The sequence below is a fragment of the Eublepharis macularius genome, chromosome 9, assembly GCF_028583425.1.
Source record: "Eublepharis macularius isolate TG4126 chromosome 9, MPM_Emac_v1.0, whole genome shotgun sequence".
NCBI classification, from domain to species: domain Eukaryota; kingdom Metazoa; phylum Chordata; class Lepidosauria; order Squamata; family Eublepharidae; genus Eublepharis; species Eublepharis macularius.
The window spans coordinates 22,332,007-22,350,872 of NC_072798.1; the positions used below are offsets into that span (position 1 = coordinate 22,332,007).

General features: G+C 43.1%; 1 protein-coding gene across 1 annotated transcript in view; it reads right to left on the bottom strand.

The window, feature by feature from the left end:
* B4GALNT3 (beta-1,4-N-acetyl-galactosaminyltransferase 3) overlaps positions 1 to 18,612 on the bottom strand; it is an 86,860-nt gene extending 68,248 nt beyond the window's left edge. Inside the window, exon 1 of the mRNA XM_054987693.1 lies at positions 18,434 to 18,612. Within this exon, the coding sequence (XP_054843668.1) occupies positions 18,434 to 18,581 (148 nt within the window). The 5' untranslated portion in view covers positions 18,582 to 18,612. The remainder of the gene's footprint in view (positions 1 to 18,433) is intronic.
* Between the last annotated feature and the right edge of the window lie 254 nt (positions 18,613 to 18,866).

An 18,866-nucleotide genomic window follows, 5' to 3' on the forward strand; every position in this document is an offset into this window, starting at 1 on the left:
TGATCCTTCCACAGCAGTCATTTCTAAATGTTCCAAAACCATGTGCCAAAGAACTACAGTATGAAAAACAGGATTACAGTAATATAAAACAGGATTATTTAAACACAAAAATCTTTCAAGACTTCTTTAATGTATGACAATTAGCAGTTAATTTTCAAAGCTGTCCATAGCAACAATGAGGAGCAGAAATGTACTTTAAAAAAATGAAAACAGATCCTTATTATTATTATTTCATTGTAAGTTACACGACTGGAAATTTCGAAAAAGCTGTACACTGGCAACTTCTGCAACAAACTGAACTTTAAAAAAATGGTGTGTATTTGAACAACTTTTCAGTCTCCAGAGTTTAAGGACCACAGACAAGCAACAGCGATGGGTTCATAGAAAGTCTGTCTTCGCGGTCTCATGTTGAATTTCTTCCAGGCATCTGCATCTTCTACCTTCTCTTGTTTAGGCAGCTCTCATAGGTTTAAGCATTAATTAAAACACAGCATCCTTCTTAAAGGATGAATGCACACACACATTTTCTTTCTTTTTTTACAAGTTTAACAAGAACTCGCTGAGCCAGAGTGAGGTAAATGGGCCTCTTTTAAAATCCCACAGTATATCAATGGCCAAAGCAAACAGAACATGAGGGCTTCTGGCTTCCCTCCCTCTGCTCTGACTAGTGTGCCGCACCCTCGCACCAGTGGCCAGCAGCAAGTATGGGTCTGGCATAAAGGGCTGCTAGCAGGCTTTCTAACACAAAGAAAGGGATTATTACTGAGGACAGTAAAATATCAGGGGCAGTAAAAAAAACCTGCAGCCATCTTTTATTGCAGGGCAGGAATGAGTGTTTGCATTTACACCCAAGGCTGCACCATTAACGGCCTTTGTTTTAAATATGTACAGAAGGCCTGTTCCACTTGTGACTCACAAAGTGAACTGCAGCCATGAGCTATATATGGTGCTCCACCCGGGGTCTGTTTTTGCTGTTTGCCTGGGATTGTCACGCACCTGGCAGCCTACAACACACAGCTATGTTTGGCATGGTAGGTTTAAAAATTGGGCAGGCCCAGTATATGGCATGGAAAGACACGCTAACATACACATGAGATGGAGGAGGACCAGGGCAGGGGAGGATGCAAGTAGGAAACCAAAAATGAGTATCTCCTACGCGGCTATACCTGAAAATTCCTTTAATAATAAGATGCATGCTAAGACAAGAGGTTGCTCAAAGTGACCAGTATTCTTTGCATTTCATTCACAAATGATGAGAAGTTCTGGATAGCCATTACAGGCCTTTACTCCTGTGTCAGGTTTCTTTCAGGAAAGCCCTGTAGCATTCCATGCATAAATGCACCAGCTGCTTTCCTGCATAGTTGAGCACTCAATAGAGGAGGCATTTACTCCATGTCATACTAGAAGAATACCACTTGACTATTTCACTATAAACAATAGATAGTAACAATATTACTCCATTGCCAGGGCTTTCCTATGGGACTCTTCGTGTCCTTGAGAAAGGCATTCTTTTTTTTCCGCTATAAATTTTTGGAATACAGAGGGCTTGCGGAACTCTGAGCTCTCAGAGAGGAGATTGGATGTCATTCTCCTCTCCTGTCTTGCCAGGCCCGCCTGGGTCAGCTACACAACTTTTGGCAAGAAATTTCCCGTCTAAATTTATCACCCAGCTCTCCACCCAGGCTTAAATGCTCTGGGAAGCTGGGCAACGTGAGGTAATGATCAGGAGAGAGATTCTTTTTCTTTCTCTAAGCTGCCCACATGGCCACACTCTGCCAGCTAAATATAAACCCGCTGCCACGACCACAAAAAGGGAAACAAACTTGCATCCTCTTGGGCTGAAGCAGCTCCTGGTGCTGTGTCTCAGAGCACAAAGCAACAAATCTGGGTTTGCACGCTAACAGGGAATTGAAGGTAACTCAGATCCTTGATACATGCATCTATGCATCACATATTTCGAAATGTGAATGCCTAAAAGATAAGGAGCAGAGGCCCTTCACTTTTTTTTTATTTGAAAAGAAAAAAAATTAGAGTAAGCCTTATACACAATAGAAATAAAAATATGACAATAGTAAGAAATCTACACATAAGTATCCATAAAAAGCTTGCAAATGTCTAAAAATAAGTCTACCCTCCGTCGCTGTCTATTTGCCCTATGTTCAAATATAAAGTTATAAGGTCCTCCATCCATTGAATTAGTCTCTCCAGTGTTGTAACATAACTTTTTAGTTACAGTAAGGGCATGGAGGGTCCATTTCCGTTGACTACTGGTTAGGTTCCAGGTAGGTAGTTTAAAAGTACAGAAACATCCTCAAAAATCAATAGAAATTCTAATACAAAATGAATATGGGTGATAACGTCCTCCCCAAAAGATAAAATAACTGGACATGTCCAAAGCATATTGTCATGCCTCAGGTGGGGTGAGCCACCTTACGCTGCCACCACTCTGGGATTTAGGGTCCCTTGGGAAGGCCCAGAGTACCCTCCCAACCCTTCTGATCTCCGTAGCTTGGCCAATAAACAGGCGTGAGGACCCAGCAGAGTAACAACAAACGAAATAGTTTATTTACAAGGTCAGTTAATATCAAACAAACAAGCAAACAAGGTGCCTTAGCAACAAAAGATGGGTGAAAGCAAAATAAACAAAAGGCCCTAGCGCGACTGAACTCACTGTCCCTCTGTCTGCCAGGCCTGTCTTCTCACCCTACCTGGATGAGGGCCTCTCTCCCTAGCAGAAACCTCCCCTGGCCTGCTCCCTGGGAGAAAGAACTCGGGCTTTCCCCCTCCCAGACTTACATAGCACTAGCCTCTGTGTTCTGATTGGCCAAAAGGAGCGCCAAAACGGCCCAGGGGCTCCTGGAATTGTAGGCCGGCCTACTCCGACAGCTAACAGGCTTCTGAGGCCTTGCTAGGCCTTCCTGGCACAGCCAGATCATGACACACATGCTTCAGAAACACGTCCTGTAAGCTATAGTGTCAGCAATTAGACACGAGATGGTTGAGTCTAGAATTTCTGGTGGCAGTAGCAACTTCAGCAGCTCCTTCTGCTCCTGCTAGCTGCCTGTCAGCTTCAGTCTCGGTTCTCTTCGGGCTCTCCTTGCTGACTCTTTCCCTCCTGTCCGTCTGGCCCTGCTGCTGCTGCTCTGACATGCCCTCCCCACCCCCTGGGCTCCCGGAGGAAAACCCAAGCTGAGCGGATTTTGGCAAGAGACACTCCGCTCAGGTTTTCCTCAGAGAGCTGGGGGCAACTACACTTCCCAGGTAAACTTGTGGGAACCCGACACGTGTGGGCATCTCATACAGTTTAGTTGAGAAAATGATAAAACTTCATTTACACTGCGGTTTCCATTTTTCTCCTGGTCTCCGTACAAGACAAAATGCAAAATATAAACTGGTAGGTGGTGTGAGCACACTCCAAATAGAGCTGGTACTATCGAGCATTTTGTGGTGGCATTATATATATTTGAAACTATTTATTTAGAAAAAATGTATGCCACTTATCCAGGAAGCACCTCGAGGCAGCTTACGATTAAGGCAACAAAACAAAGCCATTAAAAACAAAACCATTAAAAACAAAGCCATTACAAATAAGCCAACATCATCAAAACCTACAACTGAGCTTCTCTGCAGGTCTCTTGGCTGCACTGAATTCATTCAGGAGTCATGCACACGCCTGTCCGTAGGCTGTATATCGTCAACTCCTCCCTAAACACACAAGTTTAACACATTGTAACATTTCCCAATCTTCTTTCTATCCATGGTTAATGCACCTGGAGCACCCTGTGGACTCATATGCTCCCTCCCTCTTGTGCAAATACTTCTCTCCTTTGCTTTTCAGGATTAAACATAGTGTAGTGTTACATCTGCTTCAATGTGAGCTATGGTAAGCTGTTAACAAGAGTTTTGAAACTAGGCAGTCCATAGTCTTGACTCGAGGAAACTATATGTGACACTAATCATATGCATCTTCCTTCCTTCAACGCAATTTTTAAAATTCAAAGCAACCATGGATGCTGCAGACTGCCATGGGCAGGGACTGTTTAACTGTATCCTTTCTGGGTGCTTTTCCAATCAAAATCCTCCTCCCCTTCTGACACAGGGGTGGAAACAGTATGCTGCCTTTCAGGGGTAGTTTTGAGCAGAAAAAGAGCAGGACATTAAAAATGATTGGCCTCTTCTTCTCTCTGTCACCCATTCATAACTCCAGCCTCCCAAGGCTGTTTTTGTTTTTTAAAAAGTGGTAAAATTTATGGAGTTCATTAAGTTGTGTGTGTGGGGGGGGAGGACAGGTTTCACTTCCCTTGCCTGCATGCTCCATTCTTGTTAACAAGATAGTCGTCCCCCTTGTTTATATGGAACCATCAGGACTTTTTTTCAGATGGAACACGGTGGAACAGAGTTCCGGAACCTCTTGAAAATGATCACATGGCTGGTGGCCCCACCCCCTGATCTCCAGACAGAGGGGAGTTTAGATTGCCCTCCACGCTGCAGTGCAAAGGGCAATCTAAACTCCCCTCTGTCTGGAGATCAGGGGGCGGGGCCACCAGCCATGTGACCGTTTTCTTTGAGGGCAACCCACTGAGTTCCACCAACTCTTTTCCCAGAAAAAGAGCCCTGGGAACCATGGATCCCTTGTCACATCCAGTGCTGGTCTATGGAAGACCTGTTTTCCTTTCCAAAACCTTCCATCAAAATAATGGCCCATTTCTTTCAGTTAGGGAAAAATCTCTGTCTGATCTTTCATTGTAGGATCTTTCATTGTACATCACAAAAAAAAGGCTTAGGTCTGCAGCGCCTCAGCTGTTTACTCAAAGGGGTGGTGGAAAAGACAGGTGTGATAAAGATCCAGAAAGTAAAGGGAAAGGAGATTAAACACCTATTAAAAATATCCCCACCTGTGAACGTGCCCAGACAATCCTTGGCAGAAGAAATCCAGTGAAAGAAATAACATAAGCTAAAACCAATCTTCCAAGCCCTGTTCCTGCCTAAACTTGTACATACGTACACAAAGAAGAACGACTTGGACAAAACAATCACTTTCACAAGGTCTTCCTACTCATCTGAGCAGCACGCAAGCAACAGCAGTAAGCACAAAATTTACTAAGTCTGTGTCATAGGATTCCCCGTCTTGCTAATTAAAAGATCATAATAAGTCAAAGGAGTGCCCTGGGAAAATAGCCCAAGCAGGAAGGTCTCTCTGCGTGAACTCGTGTCTATCAAAGGTTGTGTGAATACAGCCGTATACGTTTTTAGTTGAACATGGAATTCTATGACATTCACACATGCTAAAGGTAGTTGGGTGTAATCTAGTGCACATACGCACAGTGACAACCCCCTGATGTCAGTAGTCAAAAGATTTCTTTAACATGTGCTGGATTGACTTAAAATTTGATCCTGATTGTGTCTGATCCTGGAATCCTGATTTGTGGGAGAACTCTTCCAGAACATGTATATTTTTGATACCAATTAAGAGACTAAATAGTTTGAGAAAAGACAACAGTGCTAGTACGTTTGCAAATGTTGTATTGGATAGGCAATATTCCCAGATATTTCTTCCCCCAAGCCCATGCCTCCTCATTTTTAGAAATCAATGTAAAACCTCTCTTTCAAAAAGTTCTTTGAAGGATGATGATAAGATCAAATTTTAAACTTGGCTTGTTCTATGAAACTTTATTTGAAATTTTTCTATATTAGTTATTTTAAAGGGGTTTCTATTGTGATTTTTACATTTCAAAAGTATAAATTTAAAACTCTTGAAGCAGAAAATATGAGGGATATAAGAACAGAATAAACAATATCAACTGAAGCGCCTGAAAAGGTGTTTCTTCTTTGTTCTGTCCCCAAAGGTTTTTTGGAACACCCTGAAACTGATAATTAGACACGTTAATTTGGGGAACTAGAACTGATTGATACTTTACCACTAAAATCAACTGTGTATGTGCCTTTGGCACAACATGAAAAGGAAATCTTTTATTTTCAAGGCAAACAACTAGCAGTGTGCATGGGTGAATTCTCTGCCCTCTGCTTCTGCAAGGGACATCTTGCTCCAGGTTATACGTGAAAGCACAAACTGACTAGAAGGGGGTCTTGGAGTAAAGAAATATCCATGAAACTTCTGTGAAACTAGAAAGCTAACTCCAGGTTGTGAGCATCTCTACTTGATAAAAGAATGTTTTCACGGCAGCAGCAATTAAGCTTTGCTTCCCGCATGAGAAAGCCCTGGGGTACTTTAGAATAGGCAGTAGCCCGTTTTCTAACCCTTTTCTTTTCCTCCTGGAATAACAGAGTCCACATAGAGGCTGCATTTGTTTTAAAGGTGAGCTGCTGCTATTGCAACTCAGATTTGGAAACAAGAAAGAAGTTTGTATTGTCACAAACCAGACAAAAATACAGCATGATCCTGCCAGAGAAATGTGGAGAAACAAGATGTGAAGAGCTGAGAGCGTACAGGTTTGGGCAGAGGAAGTTTGTGTCATTCGTCAGACAATGAACATCTACTCCTAGACAGGCCTAACCCTCTTGATTATTTCTCAGGGAGTTAATCAATACTGCAGGGAAGGAATCCGAAGAACAGAGTTCCAAGGCACTTAGTGAAGTCCTTTGAGATGCCTCAGTTGCTGCCACAGCACCTTTTAAGAGCCAGCAAAAGGAACAGTTGAAAGGAAAAACATCCATAAACCTTGAACTTCATGGGCAATAAAGAATGGTCTCTTTCACCTTTGCTTGTTGGCAGGTGGTGAGGGCAATCCTCTGTTCTCCTTACATAACTGGTGGGAATTTACCACCTGGCAAATCTGTCCCATCTCTAATGCACCCAACCCTTTTGTCAAATGTTGTATACACATACATATGCATTAACAAAAAGGAGTCTTGTGAAACTTCAAAGACTGATGGCGTATTGTACAGCAAGCTTTTCATGGACTACAGCCCACTTCATCAGATGCACAATGTGTCTCAGCTAGCAGACAGACTGAATAGGCTAGACAGGTATCCAGGAACCAACTTCTGCAAGGAAAACAACAAGATGCTTGTGTCGCCTGTCACTCATTGTTCAACTCTCTTCAGTGTAGCATCAGGCTTGTGCAACCTTTCCTGAAAGAGGATCCTTTCCTCACACAGAGGAGTGGGGAGTGGAGTGGGGAGGTTGGCCCTTGCTTACAAATAGCCCCACCAACTGAATCAATTATTCACCAGCAACAAAGTCCAACCAATGGAGATCCAAACCCAGGGGACAAGACCCTGCAGCAAACCCTGATGCTGACTCTGTCCCCACATCCTCCCCAGTGACAATATCAGAGGACTTGACAACATTAGCCTTACCATAAACAACTCATTCAGTTGTACATCCTTTTATACACATGCCAGAAATCCCTTTCTGACATTTTCGATGGCTAAACTGGAGAGTCTCTATGCAGGAGGATAAATGAATACAAATCCAACATTTAAAAAAATGAAATTCTGTTTGTCTTTAAGGTACTATGCAAAGATCTGGTTATTTTGGGATATAAAATGAGGGAGTTAAAAAGCAATAAAATGTTAAAGGTACAGACTGCAACACTACTAAGCATACCTAGATATATGGTCATAGATGCAGAGGAGTTAGCCATAACTTCACAACTTTCACCCTACTATCAACCTGAGCCTGGACCACTCAACACAGCAGGTACACTTCCTGGACACCACTGTACAATTACATAATGGACAGATAAATACCACCTTATACCGGAAACCCACAGACCGATACTCATATCTACATGCCTCCAGCTACCACCCTAAACATACCACTCGGTCAATTGTCTACAGCCAAGCCTTACATTACAATCGTATCTGCTCCAATGCTCTTGATCGGGACTCCCACTTAAGAGATTTACAACAAGCATTTTTGGGACTACAGTACCCACCAAATGAAATGAGGAAACAAATCGACAGGGCCAGACTAGTACCCAGAAACAGCCTGCTCCAGGACAAACCTAAAGGAACTAACAACAGAACACCACTGGCTGTCACCTATAGTTCCCAGCTCAAACCCATCCAACGTATCATCAGTGATCTGCAACCCATCCTGAAAAATGATGCCTCTCTCTGAGAAGCCCTGGGTGGAAGACCTCTCCTTGCCTACAGACAGCCCCCCAACTTGAAACGACTTCTCACTTACAATCATGAATCGGCTAGCAGAGTCACCAGCACAGGTACCAGGCCCTGCAACAGACCCAGATGCCAGCTCTGCCCTTATATCTACCCAGGAAATACAATTACAGGACCCAATGGCGTCAACTACACTGTCTCTGGCTCTTACAACTGCTCATCCTCCAATGTGATATATGCCCTCATGTGCCAACAATGTCCACGTGCTCTGTACATTGGACAAACCAGCCAACCTCTGTGCAAAAGAATAAATGGACACAAATCTGACATTAAAAATGGCAACATCCAGAAACCAGTGGGAGAACACTTCAATCTACCAGGACATTCCATCAAGGACTTAAAGGTCACTGTAGTTCAACAGAAACCTTTCAAAAACAAAATCCAACGGGAAGCTGCTGAATTGGAATTCATATGTAAATTTGACTCAGTCAGGCTGGGATTGAATAGAGACTATGAATGGTTATCTCATTATCAGAAGTAAATGACTTCCTTAACAGAAGCAAACTGATCTCCATATCAGAAGCTACTGTTTGCATCTACTCCGCTCTCTCCACCTATATATCTGACCAGTTTCTTCTTGCCCTCCATGCATCTGACGAAGAGAACTGTGATTCTCGAAAGCTTATGCTACAATCAAGTTGGTTAGTCTTAAAGGTGCCACTGGACTCTTTTTGATTTTGCTAGATATATGGATATTTCTCACTACTGTTTGGATTTGTTCTTTTCTGCTCATTTTTCTAGGTCTACAATATCATTTTTGAGATTGGGCTTTTTTAAGCCCAGGGCTTCATACAACATGCAGGTGCATCACAAATATACCCACGGACTTGGATCCTGCCTAGATTTCTGCAAGTATAAGGGTGAGGAGCAATTTTTGCAAATTCCTTGCTTTCATAACACCAAAAACACACCCTGAAATGCTGCTTCTGGGGGACAGGGGACCCTCAGAAATAGCTTAAGGGGAGGGGAAACTGGAGTTCTCCTGCAGGAGGGGGGTTGGGGAAAATCAGCCCCTCCCTTGCAGCTGTGGAATCTAGATGGGATCCAAGCCGAAGGCAATACTGGCCATTTTAATTTCAGATTCTTTCCCAACCATCCCTAGCATGGAACTTGCCTTTTCCACTCACCCTGCAAACCAAACAGACATTTCCACTGGGACACAAGATCTCTCTTCTGGATGATCACTGAAAGCTAGACCCTTTAGCATGTACGTAAAGTTAATAATTTTTGACCCACATTTGCATCACCGACAACAGACCTTAACCGCCATTACATTGCTCATTTCCTCAGTCAAGGACAATCATGCTGGAGTTCTGCGTAATTTGGTACCATCGACACCTTCAGTTAACTCACTTCTTACCCCGGACTCCAGATCATTTAGCACCTGTCTCAGTTTAGACTCTTGGGGAAACCCACTCCACTATTGTGAAAACTAGCTATTTATTCATGCACTTGGTTTCCTGTTTTCAAACCAGCTACCGATCCCAGGAGAGATTCCATCCTCTTATCTCTTAGTGTTAAATACATTATATGTGAAGTATTAGCAGAGGAGCGGGTGCAAAATAATTTAACAGATTAGTTACCTCTTTAGTTCACAAGGTTATGGTAACTAAGGAGCAGTTAAGGCATTATTTTTCCTTTCAACTATGCAACTGAAGCAATGATGTCAATCTTTTGACATTTCTGTGACCAGAAGAAGCAGTGCTGTGGCAGCAGTTAATGCAGACTAATTGGCCTAGGGAATGCCTAGAAATGATTAAGGGGCTAGAACATCTTTCCAACATTGAAAGGCAAAAACATTTCCAACTTTTTTTTCCTTGATAAAAAAAGACATTTAGCATTTTGTTTAGTTTTTACTGTAGAAAAAAAAAGACACTGTAGGGACATGACAGTCCAAGGTCCCCCCACCCCTCCACAAATGTCTTCTGAACACACCATACTGCAGCAGTGTCTTCTAGCCAAAGCTGAGCAGAGAGTGTCCTGTTGCACCCAGAGAAATGGAAATAATGATCTACTTCAGGCTTACTTCCAGCCCTGGAAAAATACTGAAAAATCTACCTTTGGGTTTCAGAACAACATACGCGGAGGGAGGCTGTTGCATCAGCAAAGCCAATGGTATAAACGCTGGCTGACACCCAATTATATGTTGTCACTGAGTTTTCCACCTGGGAGACTGTGAAGAAAGATTCAAAAATATATAAAGGAGGATAATGAATAAAACTCTGCATCTAACTGTCTCTACCTCCTTCCATTGAGGTTCTCTCCTCTTTAGTGCTTGCCTCTATCTGTACAAGGAGGAAATTTTACTGAGCTAGAATAGTGAAATGAAAAACAAAACAATATTTGCTTTTCATTCCTACAACCCCAAATAGATTTTTGTTAGTAATTCACTAATATTGGCAGCCTTCAAAATTATCTACACAAACCATTGAAAAAACAACTCAGCCTTAAACTAAACACAGAAGTAGGCTGTTTTGCACATTTCTTTATATGACAGCATATTGCTATTAAAAGCAAACCACAGTTTTTTGACAATCTGCGTGTGCCCAGAGTCTGGGGTATCCTAATTTTTAATCCAGTTAAAATGGACAGCATCCAATAAATTAAGCACTTTTCAGTCTCTTTGGTGAAGTCTAGTACTTTAACAGTGCAATTGTAAGCAAAATTACAGAAATCTCTGGTTAGGATTGCACTGTAACTCTCACTCATTGCAATAAGTAGGACTTAAAATGGTAGGATTGTGTTCATTGTTTTAAACAAATGTTTGCAGACCCATCCCATTGCTTTAAAAAAAAAACACTCATTTCTGACCCATTTCTAAACTATCATTCATTGCTAAGCTTTGATATGTTAACAACTGTGTTGAATAGGAATATAATAAGTCCAGGTGGGTATTATTATTATCAATAATAATACTAATAATTTATAGTCTGTGTTTCTCACCGAAATCCAAGGTAGATTACACAGTGCAAGTAAAAAAACAATATAATCAAAAGCAAAGTACATTAATGAACAATAATAAGGATATTCAGAGAACGAGATAATACAGTATGGTAGCAGAAAATCTGAAAAACAAGCATAAAGCCAAGCACAGAGATAAAATCTTTCTGAAACAAAGCATAACTAATTTACATGACATGTGCAATGCGGAAAGCTCACTAGTAGGTGTATGTTTATATCAGCAAACAGTGTCCAACAAAGTAACATACAATCGCTATCCCTATCAATGCATCTCTCTGAGCTACTTCTTAAGACAAAGCCCTATATCCTGGGTACAAAGCCCTCCTGAATAATTCAGTTTTGCATAGTCTGCAAAAAGCCAGGAGGGCGGGAGCTTTCCTGACCTCCTCAGGGAGGCCATTCCATAAGGTAGGGGCCACCACAGAGAAGGCACGTGTGTGGGCAGCTGCTGATTTTGCCAAGCTGCAGGGGGTTATCTGAAGAAGGCACTGTCCATCCAGATAAGCGAAGCTGCAATGGCAGAACATAGGCGGAGAAGCGGTCGCACAGATATGAGGGGCCAAAGCCATAAAGGGCTTTGAATGTAAGTCATGACCTTGAATTGAGCCCAGTAACCGATGAGAAGCCAATGGAGTGACTGCAAAATGGTAGCGATATGCATATTAACCCTCCCTGTGAAGGCTGTCCACCATCCTGCTTTAAATGTGTATTAATAGAAATACACAGCTGTTTTAATGAAGGTAAATTTTATTGTATTTTAATATGTTCTTATCCGCCCTGAGCCCGCCCGCGGGGAGGGCGGAATAGAAATTTGAAATAAATAAAAATAAATAAAATAAATATTCCATCTAGCTCCTGAGAGTACAATAGTCTACTACAATTGTCCAGTCTCGATGTTACTGTGTTGGGAACCCAGGAAGCCAGATCAGCCATGTCAAGGTAGGGGGTCATCTTCCAGGCTAGTTTGAGTTGGGAGAAGACTTTTTTTTGCTGCTGCATTTACTTGCTTCTCTAGCAGCGGTGCTCGATCAAGTATAACCCCTAGGCTCTTAACTGAGTCAGCCAGGGTCAACTGAACTCCACCAAAGGTTGGAAGCACAATGTCCTTCATGATCTCCGCTTTTCCAACCAGCATCGCTTCTGTCTTGTCTGGGTTCAATTTCCATTGGTTTGCTGTCAGCCACCTAACAATAGCTGTCAATAGAATACAACTGGACCACAGTGTGAATGTTAAATTAACCAAATAACACCGTGCTGTGAACTGGCGTGGTCTACTGTGCCAAAGGTTGCATATAGACCTAGGAGGAGCAACTATGAAGCGTGGCCTTTGTCTCCATTCAGGTGGAGGTCATCAACTAGAACTACTAGAGTTGCCTCCATCCCATGGTCTGGCCTAAAACCACACTGAAAAGGGTCCAAAGCACCAGAATTGTCCAAGAAGGCCTGGAGTTGGTCAGCTATTGCTCTCTCAATTATTCTGCCCAGGAAGTGTAGATTAGAGACTGAGCGATAATTGGATACATCATTTTAATCTAAAAAATTTTTTTAAGTAGAGGGCAGATGACCGCCTCTTCAAGAGGCTGAGGGTAGGTGCCGTGAGTTAGTGATTGATTTATGATAAACATCAAGGACTCTTTTATATGGTCTTTATAAGATTTTAGTAGCCAGGATGGGAAGGATCCAGAGGACAAGTAGTAGCCTTCACAGATGTTAGAATTTTATCAATATCCATCACTGTAATGGCGTCAAAATGATTTAAGAAATGGACTAGATGGTCTGTAGTAGAAGAGCAAGATGCGGCTGCAGTAGCACCTAAAAGACCAACTACTGTAGATTTCCAGGATATGAGCTTTCAAGAGTCAGAGCTCCCTTTGTCAGATATGACAATTTTAGGTCCAAATATGACAAATTTAATTCCAACACTCACCTTCATATATGTTGCTATAGCAGTATAGTAATTACTACTATGCTTGGCTCCATATTCACCATTGTTCATGTGAATTATAAATACCAAAGGGGGCATTCTAATCTGAATTAGAATTCTGTCTTCACTTATAAGTATGAACTGACGGAGTTCAAAATGTACTATTTTTCCATCCTTTAATCACACTGATTGCAATTACAACAGTATGATTAAACCCAAGTTTAGTCATCTTCATTATGTATTCAGATAACACACTATTGCAGATTCAGATAATGCACTATGTTACATGGAAATACTGGAACTGGGTTACAGAAAGGGGTTCTGCCTATGATGGGACACTGCGTCTACTATTATTTCAGCAAATTCAGCATGCTGGAAAACCAAGTGTGGAATTTTCTCATGGCTCTTGAATTAATAAATGATCCGTCTATTGGGAAAATGGGCCATCAAAATCCACCACTGACACAAAGGCAAAGGGTTCAAACCACCAGCTAGTCTGCTCCAGAAATCTCCTTTGTTGATTTCATCTGGCGACACATGTTAAAGCCTAGGTTACAGGACTGTACATTTACAGTATTTCTAATTCCTACAAACCAGTACCAGAATTTTTGGAACTATCCCAGTATTTTTTCTTTGTTATTTCTGTGCAATGTTGAAGACATACTCCAAATTTCAGCATCAAATAAATAAAATATTTTAGGTGCCTAGCCTTTCCCCCTGCTTGATATTTAATATGCAAAATACTTTGTTACAATTATTTCATTCATCTCTCAACATCCCAGGTCTGAGATTAAATTACTGCTGCCCGTTTAGAGTTTAGGAACTGCAAGAGTTACAGAGCGAGTGCTGAGTGAGTTACAGTGCCATCCAAAGCAGAGCTATACTCTCCTACGTCCATTGAAATTACTGGGTCCAGAGGGTGTAAACTCTGTTTAAGACTGCATGGTTAATTGCTGAAGAATGTCCAGAAATACACAACCTGTGGCACAGTTTAGCCATTGTCCAAGTGCGCAGTTATTAAGGAGCACCTGAACATAGAGCTAATCCACACAATGCCAGGAGTGGAGAGGGCTGGCATGTTCACTGCATTTACAGTCTCATTTTCTGCAGAAGGTGTGTAGAACATTTTACGTGATCTTTGCAGGAAACACAAGCGTCAAAACCGCAAAGATGTCTGCTGCTAAAAAGTACAAACCAGCCCATGAATACAGTGCCCTTCCCTCATACCAGAGTCAATAGTACAAATCCATTTCTGCCCAGTAGACTAACAGTGCAATCCTAAACAGAGTTAAACCCTTCTAATTTAACTGACTTCAATTAACCTAGAAGGTGTAACTCTGTCTGGGAGAGTCCTGTAAAGAGCAATCTATAATAAATCCAGGTAATCATTTGCCAGGTACTAGCAACTCGATGTGTGCAAGTGGATTCAGCTGCCTTATGTTATCTGCTACCTATCAACTGAGACAAATATTAAACAAATACAAGCAGGCGATTCATTAGACTTGTAGGGGCCTTCTCATTCCCCCCCCCCACGCAACTATTTCCTCTTTCCCTTATCCTGGTAACCACCCCCCCCCCATTCTCAATTTTCCCTGCTCCTTTCCTTCCCATCCACCAACCTACCTTTTACCTGCCCCCCATCTTTAGCTATATTTATTGTTTCATTTATACCCCCTCCCATCTTTCTCCACAGGGGGGCCCCCCAAATAACTTATATCATTATCCTCTCCTCCATTTATCCTCACAATAGCCCTATTGCTCAAGGTCACCCAGTGACAGAGCGGGGATTTGAACCCGGGTCTCCCAGATTCTCCTGTGAAACTACAACCACTACACCACTCTGACTTTTGTGCAGTGGCTGCAGCTGAACAGCAGCAGGCAACTGCGCCTGGGTAATTCAAGAAATTCATGTGGTAGCAGGTTGCTGGTGGGCCTGCCCCGAGGCATCCTCTTTTGAAAGCCAAAACTGCCCTGGAAAGGGCCCTAAACCCTGCCTTTTAAGGCTGTGGCAATACTGCTAGCAACGGCCACTGAGGGGCATTCATTTCTTAAAGCTACAGGTGCTGCTTCAATCATTTTGGAGGGTTTGGGGTGTTAGATTTCACATTTTTCTACAAATCTGGGGTTTTTCTCAGGATTGCAGAAAGATCTATCTTGTTTGTCCATGACTCCAGTCTCTGAATTTGAGTACCCATGGATTTATCCATGTCGAGAATTAGATATATTGATTTTAGGCCATTAGAATGTAACTATGCATTTGTGTAAGGATGTGTGCACATACCCAAAGATATAACCAGCCATACACAGGGTACAAAGGACACAATCTTTGTTAAGAAAAGGATAAGAAGGGATGGCTACAAACAAAGTTATGTGAACCGTGTTGGGAAATATTAATTAAATAACAGTAACTAATTGCCATTGCCCATTATATTTTTCAACCTGGCTACGAAGTCACGACTATAGTAGCTCTATCCTCTAAGAATGGTTTTGCAACCATGAGTCTAGAAACCAAGGCTAGAATCAGTCCATTAATTTCCCCCCATTACATGAGGACTTTTTGCAGTCATCAAGCAGTGTAAGGTTAGGCTGAACGAGAAGCTTATTATTCCTTCCATCACTGGAACTAATCAATATATGGTTGAAGCTATTGCATCGACCTACATTCAATCAAGCCACTTTTGAATGTGGGCTGGCCCCAATGATGATTCGCTAGACCAGTTCAACGTAATGCCATTTAAACTGTCAACGTGCATACTTTTTTTTAAAAGTCAGTGCACGCTGGGTGAAAAACAAAAAGAAAACTGTCATATTAGGATCAGCCCAAAGTTCTCTGAAACTGTTCTGGCAGACAGTCTGAAGCTGGCGGCAGAGTCCATCGAATGCTGACTTTCAAAAAGAATCCTGCTTCCTTAAAGCAAAAAAATGATTTTCATGAACCCACCCTTATTCTTTTAAAATTATGTGTCATATAAGGTTAGAGTCTGTATGTATAAGAGAGGTAGAGAACATTTCAACTCAGTTTCATTAAAATCACCATCCTCCCACACATAACAATATTCAAAACGTGAACAAACAATTCATGTCACTTCCAGGCGAACTCTGTGGGCCTCAAAGTTCAATCTGTCCTTGCAAGAAACCAATAACCTGAACCTTCAATTGCCAGATGTTAATACTAGTTTCTTAATCATGCCTTTGGGCAAGCCCTCTGGAACAAGCATCACCCACTTCCCTGTTTATCCCCCTGGGGAAAAAAATCCAGCCCTAGATCAAATGTTAGCCAACATTTCTGGCTACATTCCCCTCTGCCTTTTGCACGAGCATCTTCATTGCATACTCTGTAGGCAACTTCTTTGGCCAGGGTGCACGTAGCCTCAAGGAACCTGCTTAAATTCCAGCAATTCATCTAGGGGACTGAATGAACAAATTGAGAATATCTAATAATAATGTTTACTTCCATGTTTATTATTACTTTTCACAAGTGCTCATAATGTTTCAGTACAATCACCCTGTAAGTGAGGTCAGTTGTATTTAGGTCTATCGCTCCCTTAGATGAGAACAATGTTCTTTCTCCTTGGCAGCTCTTTATTCCTAGAACTGCCTACCCAAACACCTACCAAATGCCAGTGTTAACCTCATACCTCTCTCACATTCTTTGAGAACCTCCCTTAAAAACAACCTTTCCTGTAACCTCTTTGACGCAAACTTCAAGCTCCCTCTTTCCCTGCTGAAAGGAAGCTTAAACTCAGAATTTGTCCGTTTGGATACCGGACAAAACCATGGTTTAACTGTGATTAGCTCATAAAACCAGGATTTGGCTTACAGATGATCACCCACATCCTGGTTTGCCTCAACAAAGGCTGGTTTCCTTGCCTTTGTACTTTCCCTCCATCTTCCAGAGAGAGCTGGCTGGTATCCCAGTCTCTGAACTGTAACAAGGGAAGTGCCAGGAAACAAGTCAGCAATAAACTAGGATGTTCACACGTCTGTATCATACAAAAAATATAATTAAGACTAACAGTGGTTAATAAAGCAAGCTCCAACCATGGTTTCAGATCTTGGTTTGACAAACCCTAACCAATGTTAGTTACTGGAATGATGCACATCCGGGTGATTGTGCTAACCATAGTCAAGTTAAATAAAACCACGTTTTTGCGTGACATCTAAATGCAGTCATATTTCTCCTCTCCCTTCCCTTGTCATCATCTGATTACATTTCAGACTGTAAATTCCCTGAAGCAGGGACGTGTCTTCTTATCCTCTATAAAAGTGCTATGTACATAAATGGTGTTAGATCATAGCATTGGCCTATATCCTGCCACTCTGCTCAGCCAACACTGAAGCCTTCCTCCTGCCTATGGAACCTTCAGTCCTCTGACTTCAGGGGCTTTTCAGAGCTGCTGAAGTTGGAGGAAGTTCTGAACATGGCTAAGCAGAGCGGCAGGATATGGACCAGTTCTTACAGATACACACAGTTGGATCCAATCAGTTTTTTCACTCAACCTTATCCAATTCTCCCCCTGACTAGATCCTCCGTTCTGCATGGATTTTGTACATGCAGGTCCTAAAATTCACAGCATAGTCTTTTCGGTGGTCAAAAGGCTCCTTTTTTCACCAGCAAAAAAGCCAGCTGGATCCAACCCACAGAGGCTTGCCAGATTTTTTTTAGTGCATTCATGACTCAGCTGATGTTTGAACTCACACTTCACAGCTCTTTTAACCATTCAACTTACTAGGTCTTCTATTCACATTTCACACACCCTGAATACATCTGCTTGGAAAAGCGCCAACACACATTCACTTTGCAACTGAAACCAGGGACCACAACTTGGATAAATATGGAGCATGTATCACATGTGCATGCACTGAACATAACATGAGAATTTACCCAATGCATGTATTTAAAAAATCAAGCTGTACATGTATCGCACATGTGTTCACTGTAATTTGTGAACAGGGCTAAAATCTCACCCAGGTGCAGAATGCACCATTCCCCCAACCTTTCCATAGAGCTAAGAGGAACCAGTGTTATGACCCGCATGTCCAGTATGGCTTCCCATCTCTGCTGCGGTGAGAGACGTACACCTGTGGGGAAAGAGCTGTCTTTCCAGAAGTTCCCAGGCCCTACAACACCAACCCAGAGGCATGGGGCACAGCTGTGTGCCTTCCAGTCCAAAAAGATCTCCGAAGAACGGAGCTGTGAGTGACTCTCGAAGGCTTACACCCTGAAAATCTTGTTCGTCTCTAAGGTCTCAAACCCTGCTTCTGAAAATCTAGCTTGCCCCTTCCCTTAACATCTCTCTGCACATGCTCGGGACCCTCGTTCTGAAGACACGGGAGCTCATTTTAAAGTAACCGAGGGAGCCCCGCTCCGGCCGGCCGGGAACGCGCGCGCAAGCCACTCACTGCGGTTCAGCGGGTGCCCGCCCGCCTCGGCCGAGGCCACCAGCTCCAGGTAGGCTGCCCAGAGCCCCACGGCCAGCACGCCCAGGGCCAGCACCAGGCGGAACCGCCTCCTCAGCAGCTTGCCCAGCTGCAGCGGGCGGCTCCTCATCCCGCCTCAGTCGCAGCCGGCGGGCCACAGCATGCCGCTGCCTCGGGCTCCTGCTCGGCGCGCCGCTTCCTCCCCGGCGCCGGCGCTCCTGCCGCTGCTCCGGCCGCCAAAATTCAAGCTCTCCCGCCGCCTCTGGCGCCCAACGGGGGGGGGGGGCTTCGCTGCGCCTTTGAATCCCCCGGCGCCGCCGCCGCCGCCGCCGCCTGGGGTCCCGCCGCCTCTGCTGCCCGGAGCCCCCTTCCGTCGCGGTGCCTCCTGCTTTGCGCGACGGGTTCCTTCGCCTTC